This window comes from Musa acuminata, chromosome BXJ2-2 (genome assembly GCF_036884655.1).
Source record: "Musa acuminata AAA Group cultivar baxijiao chromosome BXJ2-2, Cavendish_Baxijiao_AAA, whole genome shotgun sequence".
Classification (NCBI taxonomy): domain Eukaryota; kingdom Viridiplantae; phylum Streptophyta; class Magnoliopsida; order Zingiberales; family Musaceae; genus Musa; species Musa acuminata.
In genome coordinates this window covers 34,971-47,500 of record NC_088339.1, presented here as the reverse complement: position 1 = coordinate 47,500, position 12,530 = coordinate 34,971, and the positions used below count along the sequence as shown (strand labels likewise).

At 39.7% G+C, this 12,530-nt stretch overlaps 2 protein-coding genes across 2 annotated transcripts in view; both read right to left on the bottom strand.

The window, feature by feature from the left end:
* Window positions 1-675, bottom strand: part of LOC103973800 (uncharacterized) — a 1,352-nt gene extending 677 nt beyond the window's left edge. The window contains exons 1-3 of the mRNA XM_009388461.3: window positions 300-675; window positions 105-169; window positions 1-15 (exon numbers count right to left, since the gene is read on the bottom strand). The exon at window positions 1-15 is cut by the window's left edge and continues 46 nt beyond it. Coding sequence (XP_009386736.2) covers window positions 1-15; window positions 105-169; window positions 300-567 — 348 coding nt within the window. The 5' untranslated portion in view covers window positions 568-675. The remainder of the gene's footprint in view (window positions 16-104; window positions 170-299) is intronic.
* Window positions 676-1,703: 1,028 nt separating this feature from the next.
* Window positions 1,704-3,668, bottom strand: LOC103973801 (pentatricopeptide repeat-containing protein At1g09220, mitochondrial). Its single transcript, XM_009388463.3, has one exon. The coding sequence runs from the start codon at window positions 3,582-3,584 to the stop codon at window positions 2,070-2,072; it is 1,515 nt and encodes a 504-aa protein (XP_009386738.2). The 5' UTR covers window positions 3,585-3,668; the 3' UTR covers window positions 1,704-2,069.
* Window positions 3,669-12,530: the final 8,862 nt, after the last annotated feature.

The window sequence follows — 12,530 nt, the reverse complement described above, 5'->3', positions numbered from 1 at the left end:
TACGGTGACAGCATCCTGGGCAGTTGGATATGATCAGTTCTATTTGCTGAGATAATGAACATTTTTGGCACCAAGTAGTCGTCTAATCCAGTGAGAAAACATACCGAAGCTATTACGAATGCATCAGGAAGTGGGACTTTAAATCCAATGTGTCTTGAATCTCCATCACCTGCAAGTTAATTCTTTTCAGAGGATGAGTGCTGTCTACTGCCTAACACTCGGCAAAACGAGCTCTCATCTGACATAGTCAACATTGCTGCAGTAATACCTCTACTGAGAAAAGGGAGAGAGTGACACACCTACTGGTTGAAGAAGCCATCCCTCCGGCGAAGAAACGGAGGAGCTTTCAACGGTGGCGGACCTGGGAGCAGTAATACCTCTACCCTTCGGTGTTGCAGGGAGCAATTGCTTGATCTGGGAGCTCTTAGAGCAGAGAGGGGGAATGGAATTTGTGGACGAGTTGAATGGTATCCGATGAAAGAGAGAGGGAGACGGCAGGGAAGGAACACAGAGAGGCCATTTGGAGCTGGAGAATGCTACAGATCGTGAGCCTGCTGCTGCTGCCATTCTCTCCCTCAGGATGTGGTTTTATTGCAGATTGAGGGGGGCAAAAAAAAAAGAGTTAAGAGATCCATGGAGAAGAATGGATAACTCTGAGACAGCTGCAATGATTCTCCACCAATCGAGAGATTTCCAATGTGTGTGTTAAGACAGCGCACGCGACCGAGAAGAACCTGCCGTCGACGGAAAATGGCTTAGGTCTCCTTCTTTAATGCCATAATTCCATTACTGTCCATTGCGTAGCAGAAATGTCAGAATTTAATAGACGTTCATAGTCAATTTAATATATCTACTAACATTAATTTGAATTTTAGTATTTTTGATTTAATGATTAGATTTATCAACTTTATGTGAACTAAGATGGTGTTCATTTAACGAGATGTTAAAATAATTAAGTGAACTATCAAAGAAAAAAATATCATCCATGCTCATTGATTATTATTTTTTATTTTTACTTTTATGCAAATATTAAGAAATCAAGACCTTCGAAACAACTAAGTACCTTAAAGGAATTGATCCATACTTCATTAATTTGAATTTACTTATATTTATATTAAAATAAATATAAAAAAATTATTTGGAAGATCTTAAATTTTGAAGAAATCATGGGACAAGATAACCCATATAGCTAAAGATAAATGATGGCTATGATTAATAATTAACAAACAAAGATTGCCTATTTATGTTTTTACTTACTCATCTCTTGCAATCATGTCACTTGGGCTAATTACATATTAGCTCTCGTAATTAGATACCTTTAGCCTCTCGATCCTTATACTTTCTAAAAGTATATTAAGATCTCTATACCTATGAAAATGAAACATTTAATCTCGTTTCTCCTCACATCGTTGGCTCTATTAACAAAAATATTACATGATTTATCATTGAGCATATGTTGATTATGCCTTACTTCAGTTTATTATTTGAGCACGTGCAATATTTTCGTCAATAAAGTCGATGACATGAGGAAAAACAAGATTAAATATTTCACTTTCGTAAGCATAAAAATCTCAATATAACTTTTGAATGTGTTTGAACTTTGATACTAAAATAACTAATTATAAGAGATAATTTGTAATTAGCCCATTGAAATTCTAATACCGTAACCCCATTTGACAACATCAAAGTGCCAATTGATTACATAATACAAAACAACAACTCAACTCCATTAGTATCACTTTTAGTCTTAAATTTGTAATAATGTATAAAATTTAACCACACACACAGAATCCAAGTAACCTAGTCCATTAGATTTATCTTCCAAATGCTGGTTGGACTTGAGACCACATTCAAACAGAGCCAAGCATTTGCACAAACTTGAAATGCAGCTAATTTTCGGATAACCTAGATCAAACACCTGATTGAAGCCAACCGCATCATGTCTAAATCAATCTATTGCAGGAGAAGGGGGCATTTGTCTCATTTCTCCTGTAAAATTGGTTGATTCATTTTTCCTACCAAACCAAGAATAAAATCTTTCACCATGTAAATATGTTATTTTCTAAGTTTCAAGTAATCAAACTGAGACCAGGAACCTTTGGAACATTCCTTTCATCCATCAGCCTCCTCACTCCCTCGGCATCATCAAACCTACCAGCCTCAATAAGCATATTAGACAAGACAACATAGTCTCCACTATAACCCTTTTCCAATTCCATTATCCTCCTCATCACCCTTTCACCAATTTCCACCTCACCATGCTTGCTGCAGCCACCCAGGAGGGTCCTCCACACAACAACATTCACCACCATTGGCATCCCAGCTATCATATCCTCTGCCTCTTTCAACCTGCCTGCCCTTCCCAACAAGTCAATCATGCAACCATAGTGCTTAATCTCTGGCTCGATGCCGTAATAATACACCATGCTGATGAATAACCTCAATCCTGCTTCCACAAGCCCCCCATGATTACAGGCATTCAACATGCTCAGGAATGTCACTCTATTTGGCTTAAAGTTTCGGGTCCTCATTTCGTCGAACAGTTTCATGGCCTCATTCGCCATTCCGTGCATTGCAAATCCAGAGGCTATCGAAGTCCACGAAACCAAATTCCTGCGGCTTCCCATGTGCTCAAAGAACTTGTATGAATCCTCCATAGAGCCACACTTCCCATACATGTCGATCAGAGAATTCTCGACCCGCACATCCAACAAAGAAAGACCACGCTTCTCGGAATAAGCATGCAACGCTTGCACCTTATCGAGAGCTCCGAGACTAGAGATGGCAGGAGCTATGGCTAGCACCGTGATCTCCGTTGGCATTAAACCTTCTGCCATCATCTGGCGGAACAGAGAGAATGATTCAAGTGGTCGGTCAGCTCGGGTGTACCCATCGATCAAGCCGGTCCAGGAGATCACATTGCGGTCAGGCATTTGACTGAAAAGCAATCTAGAAAAGGCGAGCTCGCCCCAACTCGCCAATGCGGTAATCATGGCGTTCCAAGAAACGGAGTTTTTGTTGGGCATTTCGTCGAACGCCCTCTTAGCTTCCACCAAAGAGCCACAAGTCGCGTACATATTGACGAGGGCTGTATCCACATAGACATTACAAGCTAAGCCTTTCTTGACTGTGAGGCCATGGAACTGAGCACCGGCACAGGGCTGCGACAAGTTAGCACAGGACTTGAGGAGGAAGGAGAAGGTGAAGGTGTCAGTGGGGAGGGGGTGGCAGCAGCAGAACCGTTCCATTTGTTTGTAGAGATGGATGGCTTCCTGGGGGAAGCAGCCCAGCGCGTAGTGCCTGATGAGGGTATTCCACACTCTGATGCCAGTATGGTCCATGTGGTTGCGGTGGAGAGCGGTGATGACGAGTACGGAGTGCACTTGGAGTGACGGACCTCGCTTCGGCTGGTGTTTGAGGAGGACAGAAAGAAGCAGGTCGTCGACGCGGGCCGGGGGCAGGAAGGAGGGCATTGGAAGGAGCATGGTTCGTGCAGCAGAGCTGCAGTGGGAGATGGGTGAAGAGGCGCTGAGAGAATGGTGGACAATTCTTGGGGTGAAGGATGCCTTGGTGAACCATGGCATTGCCCTTGAGGTGGACGGCGTATTGCCCCTTCGAAAGAGAAGGAAACAAAGGCTGGTCCACTCATGGATTTGTCTTGGAAGATGTAGTGGTGAATTACTTGAAGACTATATATATATATATATATATATATATATATATATATATATATATATATATATATATATATATATATATAGTGATAATAGTGAATAATAAACATTAAGATATGTAAGGATAAATATTGCATACATACTACAATACCATTATGACGGTAATTGAGTTGGTGAGACTTGAATTGTCGATCATTGAATTTGAAGTCTAAAAAAGACAGGTAGGAAATGATAGTCTAAAATCATCGTTAAATAAATATTTTTTTTATTCAAATATATATGTTCTTTAGAGTAAAATTAAATAAGTCTCTTTAATATATATAAATAGATCTCATCTCATGTATTCATTCAATAAAAATTTGAATTATAATTTTTTATTCATTTGACATAGATAAAAGAAAGAATTAAAAAACATGAAAAGTTAATTGTTCTTGTAATTTGAAATACTACTATTATTATAAGGAGTGATCATTATATCTTGAAAGACGATTGTCGCTCAAGCCATTGTAAATAAATTTATTTTTTTTAATTATATGAGATTTTCTAATTTGTTATAATTTGTTTATATAAACCTTGCTGATGATATGATATTTTTTTTGGCCAACAATATTGTCTTGTAATCTTCAACTCAGCCCACTCAAATATGATAACTCATTAGCATATTCCCTACGTAAAGTCAAAGCTGTTTCAAGGTGCTTTTCTTCATGAGTAAGGAATGCATTAAAGGAGTTGGTTAGCAATTGTAAAACACAATTTCGAAATTTCCTATGCATGAAGGGTTATTTCATGCACTAGTACTTGTTTTGGTATTTAGGGCTTAGAAAGGATTTCAGAAACTGATGATATTTTGGCAGAAGCTCTCTTGGAGTACTCCCTTAAACTCTATATCTCTTGGATGCGTCCTTGAGTGGTGAGTCTTTTGTTTTCAGTTTTGTATCCTCGTTTATAATCCTTGGGATGGTGAACTTTCTGTATCCCTTTGTGATTTTAACTTAGTGGTGAGCTATTTTTCGATCTCATTTAAGTTTTATCATAAGTTCGTGCATTTTCTATTCAAAACACTCATTATAGAAAATACAACTATACTACGACTTTTCTTCGAGAGTTTGTTCCTTGTTTATTGTGACTTTTCAATCTGAAATACTCATTCCAACAAATATAGTTCAACTATCGGTTTTCTATTAAAATCTATTCTGCTTTACTCCCCCACTCCCCCCCCCATTCTACATCACGTCGGTATCAGCTTAGTGTCATATCTAAAGGCTAGAAATCATGGCAAGGCGAAATGGAAAAGATATAGTTGATAAAGGTGGCAACCATGAAGATGATACTAAGTCGTTAAGCTTACAACTACAAAGATTGCTACGTTATCTACAAGAAAAAAATGAAATAATTGAAGAACTTCGAAGTAGAAATAATCAGCATGAAAATGACGTCTATGAGTTTCCTTCTGAAGATGATACACCTCCTCTTCCAAGGGAGTCGAGAATATGTCGGACAAAAAATAGAGTCCAAGACGAGTAGCAGAATAAATATAAACCAAGATTGGAGATTCCAGAGTTTAAAGGTAAAATAAATGTTGATAACTTTATTGATTGGCTTAATATAGTAGAAATAATTTTCGATTTTCATGAACCACCATAGCAAAAGAATGTCAAACTTGTGGCGCTCAAACTCAGACGGAATGCATCTTTTTAGTGGGAAAATATGAAGAAATAAAGAGAACGTGAGGGGAAGAGTAAAATTGTGACATGTGAATAAATGAAAAGGTCTTAGTATTTACCTCACAATTATAGGCAAGTGATCTTTCTCAAAATCCATGATTTCAAGCAAAAAGATCTTAGTACGGAGGAGTACATTATAGAATTCGATAATATGATGTTAAAAGGAAAGTTTGTGGAATTGAAAGAGCAAACAATTTCAAGATACTTAGGAGGTCTGAAATGTGAGATTGCTAAAGTAGTTCAACTATAGTCATATTGGTCTTTAAATGATATGAGCAAGTTGGCTTTAAAAGTTAAAAAGCTACAGAAGTTTAAAAAGAGTTCTCGATACGGTTCAAAAGAAGGCTATACAAAAGGAGGAAGTTTCAAGCCTATTGTCCAAAGCAAGGTGATATCAAAAGTGCAAGAAAAGGGTGAAGAATCTGCTGGCAATAAAAAAACACCTAATTCTTCTACCCCAAGTGGCCGAAAATGCTTCAAATGTCATGGTTTTGGGCATATTGCTTTAGATTATCCAAATAGGAGGATTGTAACTTTGGTTGAAGATCATAGTGATGGAGGAAAAGATGAAGCCGATGATGAACCAAAATATGATGAAGATGAGGAAGATGTTACTTATGCAGATCATGGTTTGTCTATTATATTGCAACATAGCTTACAAGTGTCTTATGTGGCCGATGATGAAAGTTGGGTGCGAAAAAACGTGTTTCACACTAAATGCATTTCTCTTGGCAAGGTGTGCTTGGTGATTATTGACAACGGCAACTTTGAGAATATGGTATCTTTGGAGATGGTACATAAGCTAAAATTGGACACAATCTGTCATCCACATCTATACCAATTATGTTAGTTGCAAAAAGGAAATGACATCAAGGTACCTAAAAGACGTTTAGTTTTGTTTTCTATTAGCAAGTATTATAAAGATAAAGTATGGTGTGATGTTGCTCCAATGGACGCTTGTCATTTGCTGTTGGGAAGATCTTGGCATTATGATATATGATGGCTACAAACATACTTATTCTTTTAAGGTGAATGAAAAGAAGATTATCTTAGCTCCTTTACAACCTTCTGAAATTAGTGCACCAAAGAAGGAGGTTAGCGTTTTTATGTCTTATGGTGAATTCAACGGTGAATTAGACAAGGGTGTTCCTGTTATGGCTCTAGTAGTACTAGAGGCAAATGAACAATATAAGGAAACACCAGTAATCATGAAACTAATTCTGGAGGAGTTTCAAGATGTTGTACCGGAAGAGATTCCTCATAAACTTCCACCTTTGAGAGACATCCAGCATCACATTGATCTTATTCCAAGGGCTATTCTACCTAATAAGGCAGCATACAGAATGAGTTCCAAGTAGCATGAAGAACTTCAAAGGCAAGTTGATGAATTGGTGAAAAAGTGATTGATTCGGTAGAGCATGAGTCCTTATACAGTCCCAACCTTGTTGGTGCCTAAGAAGGATGGATCTTGGAGAATGTGTGTGTGGATAGTCACACCATCAATAAAATCACAGTAGACTATCGTTTTCCTATTCTAAGGTTAGATGATTTACTTGATCAATTATATGGTGCTTATATTTTCTTTAGAATTGATTTGAGGAGTGGCTATCACTAAATAAGAATGAGGCCTGAAGATGAGTGGAAAACATCATTTACAACTAGAGAAGGCTTATATGAATGGTTGGTTATGCCATTTGGGCTATCTAATTTTTCTAGTACTTTCATGAGATTTATGAATCACATACTTAAGCCATGTATTGAAATATTTGTTGTAGTTTACTTTGATGATATATTGGTGTACATGAATCATTTGAAAGAGTTCTTTCTTGTTTTGAGACAGCAAAAGCTTTATGCTAATATAAAGAAGTGTGATTTCTTTACTTCTCATATTGTATTTTTAGGATATATTGTTTCAAAAGATGGAATCATCATGGATCAAAATAAGGTAGAAACTATTCTCAACTGGCCAACACCTACTTCATTGCATGATGTGAGGAGTTTCCATGGCTTAACTTCCTTTTACAGAAGATTCATCAAGGGTTTTAGCTCTATTATCGCTCCAATCAATGAATGCCTAAAATGTAATAAACTCAAATGGACTAGTGAGGCTAATGATGCTTTTGATCTTTTAAAAAGAAAGGTGACCGAAGCTCCTATCTTAGTTCTACCAAATTTTGATAATGTGTTCGAGGTTGAATGTGACGCCTCTAATGTGAGAATTGGTGTTGTTTTAAGTCAAGACGGAAAGCCTATTATATTTTTTTAGTGAAAAGCTGAATGATACGAGAAAGAAATATTCTACCTATGATAAGGAGTTTTATGTCATTTATCGAGCTTCATCTCATTGGAGTCAATATCTTCTTGCCAAGCCATTTTTTTAGGATCAAGAGTGGCAATAAGAGGGGGGTGAATTAGTATAAAAAAAAAAAAGCGTTGATTCCGAAAAGTATTCGTTTTGATTCAATCCTTTTCGGAAAAAAACTGAACTTGAAAGCTTTCATAAGAGTGCAAAGAGAAGGTTAAGGAAGTTTGCAGTAATATAAATTGCACAAATAGAAAAGAAAACTAAAATTTAGAGTGGTTCGGTCGTTGTGACCTACATCCACTTCTGATTCCTCCTTTATCGAGATCATCGGTGTCCACTAATGGTCTTCTTTCAATAGGCGAAGACCAACCACCTCTTTACAATGCTTTCTCCTTTTCACGAGTTTAGGAGATAACCCTTACAAGTCTCATACCTCTCTTGAATGATCTCAACACTTAGAAAGAGAGGAGAAGTATTCTAGCACTTTTACAACACTTTAACACTTCAAAGACTAAAGATTATACTAATACTTTCATGCCCTTTCATGCAGAAAAGGGTGGGGTAATTATAGGCCCCAATGGCTTCAGAATTAGAGCCAAAAAGTATCACATCCCTGGATTTCGGGATACTAGCGGTACCACCGCCATTACTGGGCGGTACTACCGCTTGCAGTTTGATAATTGCTAGTCATAGGTGCCCAACAAGCCAATCACATGAATGATGGCACATGTGACTTGACACAGAATCTTTTTTGCTTATTATATTTTCGTATTTATCACTTTATATTAACTATTGCATATATGCATGTATATATTGTGATGTCCTTAGATCCGTGCAATGAGAATCGGATCATGATGAGATCACGATAATGAGATCGATTCACCTTTAAACACAGATCATAAATAATACCAATCATAGGTTACTCGAGAGGGACATAGTGATAACCGGACAGATTGGTGTACTGTATACCCGTCCATATGATGGATGCAGTTAGTCTCATAGTTGCTCATGTAGGGACACTAGGGATACAGTACAGGTGCTCATTAGAGAATGAGTTCACTGATTGGTCCGTTTACGGAATGCTGGATGGTTGATGATGCCTTATTGGTAGACAATAATTTCGTAGTCCTAGTGGTGTATCTGGTCCTTAGACTTGAGACACCAAGGATGTCCTATATGAGTGCTTCACTCTTTGATACCAGACTTATAGGTTTGGTTGTCCCAAATCTAGTACAGCTGATCATTGAGAGTGGTAGTCGACCTTACGAGGGCTATTGAGTGTCGATAGAGGATCATCCACTCTTGGCGTCATGAGAGGAATATCCTATGTATTCTTGCTCAGACAAATCCCTAGCCAGGGTCATTCGGGTTGAGAGAGAAAGAGTTCTCCAAGAGAATCCGATTAGAGCGAGACTCAAGTATAAACCGTATGGGTCTGACAGCACCATGCTTGATATACAGTCTCTAGGATATTAGATGGATGAGGGACTATAGGCACACGGTAACTGAGGACAAACAGGTCCAATAGATTAGATTCTCCTGTATCGTCTAGGGACTACGGCGTAGTGGCCTAGTACATCCGTAATCGATGAGTCGAGTGAATTATTACAGAGATAATAATTTACTAAGTTAGAAGGAGTTCTGATAGGTATGACTCACGGCCAGCTCGATATTGGGCCTAGAGGGTCACACACATATGGTAGGCATTATGATGAGTAGAGGTTCGGATATGAGATATCCGCTAGAGCCCTTATCTTATTGGATATCCAATAAGCCCTTAAATTATTGGATCCAATGGACAAGATCCAATAAGAGCCCATGAGAGATTATTGGATAGAGATCCACTAATCTAAAAGGCTTGGGTAATTGGATGCAGATCCAATACCCACTAGGGGAGGATCCATTTGGTTTTGACAAGGGGCCTCTATAAATAGGAGGGATTCAGAGCCTAGAGCCTTTGCTTGCCTCTCCTATTCTCCTCCCCCTCTCCACCTCAGAGCAGGTCTAGAGTTTTGAGGAGCGTCGTCGCAAACCTGCTGTGTGGATCACCGCTAGAGAGGAGGATGCTTGACCTTCTTCATCCTCTCCTAAAGATCTGTAAGGAAACAGGGATATACGATCTCCTTAGGTAACACAATCTACTCTATACGCAGTTTTAAGTTTCACGGATTTTATGCACTAATCTTTGCACGACGACGAACATCTCTTTGGGTATAGGAGATTTTATTTTCTTATTCTTTCGCTGCGCATGTGATGTCGCCTCAAGATTTCCCAACAGTGGTATCAAAGCCAAGTTGTTCGTGTGAATGATTGGTTTTGAATTACGTGTGTTGTGTTTAGGAAGAATTTTGACATCACAGCCACCTCGAACTGCGTGCCTACAGCCACCTGCAGCGGCAATCGCAGCCAGGCAGCATAGCGCCGACGCATATGCAAGCGTTGTGCCTGCAGTAGCTGGCCGGTGGCCTACTTACAGCAGGCTTACGACCGGCGAGGCTGGCAGCCCGCGGGTAGAGGCTCCGCGGGGCAACAACGCTTGAGGCTGCTTCTCCCGCGGGGTGAGGCGCTGCAGGGCAGCGGTGCCTACGACCGCTGCTCCCGTGGGCAAACCCCACCCACCCCACCACAAGGGCGACCGCCCAGCAAGGGCAGCACCACTTGCGGGCACTACCTCGCGGGCAGAACTGCCCGCGAGGGTGCCCACCTGCAAGGGCAACGCCGCCAGCGGGCGTGCCACTCGTAGGCGAGGGCAGCGCACCTCCCTCTATCGCACAGCCCCGTCGTCGGCAGGGTGGCGACGGCGGTAGCACAGGGGAGAGGAAGAGGGGCTTAGGGTTTTGGGCAAAAAGATAGTTTTGCCCCTTTGAATTTGAAAAATTTTCGTTTCTGTCTTTTATCTAAATTATGAAAATACCCCTAGGAATTCAAAAATTTCCTACATGTCCCTGATTTCAGAAAATATTAATTAATTAAAAAGTTTAGTTGATTATTATTTTTATCATTATCTAGTAGTCCTACATAATGATGATTATTTATACATGTGATGTATGATGTGTGGACAGATGATCATGAACTATGTGATGTGTGTACTTGTGATTATTATTATTGGGGTCTGCGAGCCTCCATTATATTTCTCATTTATTGTCGGGCCTGCATACCTATGATTAAGTTGTAATCATATGAGAAGGTGCAGCGGGAGCGTGGATGTGATAGCGGGACCCACGAGACGAACGATTGCAATGCATGGAGATGCATCGATATGTCGACGGAACCGACGAGAATGAGATGGACGATCACATGACATAAAAATGTACTATTGCACACATAGATCTTGATGTGAGTGATCAGGCCTATTGGCTCAAGTCTGATCACATTAGGTTGTGGTTCGTGATCATCTGGTGTGATTGCTTATACACATACTAGATATGTATATATATTTGCATGCGATGTAGATATATATTAAATATGTATATGTGTGACATATCATATTAGGAGACCAAATTATACAAACATCTTTCTCGATAATATTAAGTCGATAAACGTGAGGCAATTAGATTGACCCACGTGGCCTTCCATCGTTATAAGTAGGAATCGATTCTCGGTGTATGTTAAGTTGGTCGAGTCCTTCGAGGCTCACCTATATCACGACTCGCTATTTTGCTTACAACATTGAAATGTCACTAGTGACCTGAGGACATGGTATGCTTGGTCGAGTCCCTCGAGGGTATATCATCAAATCAAACTTATTTTATAACGAAGGTGTTGACTTAACCGAGCATCATGGTTGGTCGAGTCCCTCGAGACCATAGTGATTCGGAGGCCGAACAGGATGAGAATCACAAGGAGTTGTGATCGGCAAGAGTTGCCTATCTTTTGGGCTTAGTGTGATTGGTCGAGTCCCTCGAGGTTACACTAAGACGCTGATTGGATCCTGATCCCCACTAGAAGTCCGCCGGAGACTTCCGTTTCACATGCTGAGGGTATCGTGTGACTCGCTAGTAAAATAGTGGGAGCATATTAAGATAGAAGTTCGTACCTTGATAGTTTATTTCTTGCAAAAACTGTATGTTATTCATTTTTACTACATTTTTATTTTCAGAAAATGTCGCTTTCAAATCCCTTACATGACATACTTGATATCAACCGCCTCACTGATCCAAATTATATGGATTGGCTCTGCAACTTGAGAATTGTTCGTACAGCGGAGAAAATCATGTACGTCCTTGATACAATAATGCCTACGCCCGAGGAAGGGGCAAGCGAGGATGAGATCGCTCGCTACATAAAGTACATTGATGACTCTACTCTTGCTCAGTGCTATATGTTGGGCTTTATGACTCCTGATTTATAGAGACAACATAAAAAGATGGATGCCAGATCCATTCTCCTACATGTCTGCAAACTATTTAAGGAACAGGGAAGGACTCAGCGATATGAGATATCTAAGAGCCTCTTCCATGCTAGGATGACTAAGGGGACACCGGTTTAGAACCATGTCTTAAAAATGATTGAGTGGATAAAGAAACTCACAGGACTAGGAATGGTCCTGGAGGATAACTTATGTGTGGACATTGTGCTTCAGTCCCTACCAGATTCCTTTTCATAGTTCATAATGAATTTTAATATAAACAAGCTTGAGGTGACTCTCCTAGAGCTTCTCAATATATTGAGGGAGGTAGAGAGTACTATTAAGAAAGAGAAGCCAGTTCTCTACACTAGTGAGACTAGAAAGAAAAGGAAAGCAGAAAATTCCCTTAAGAAGGGAAAGGGCAAGGGCAAGGGTAGACCAAGTAAAGCAAAGGTTACTAAGAAAGACCCAGCAAAGGA

Excerpts from the sequence above, each read along its gene's own strand:
- LOC103973801 (XM_009388463.3), bottom strand. The coding sequence starts at position 3,584 with ATGCCATGGTTCACCAAGGCATCCTTCACCCCAAGAATTGTCCACCAT.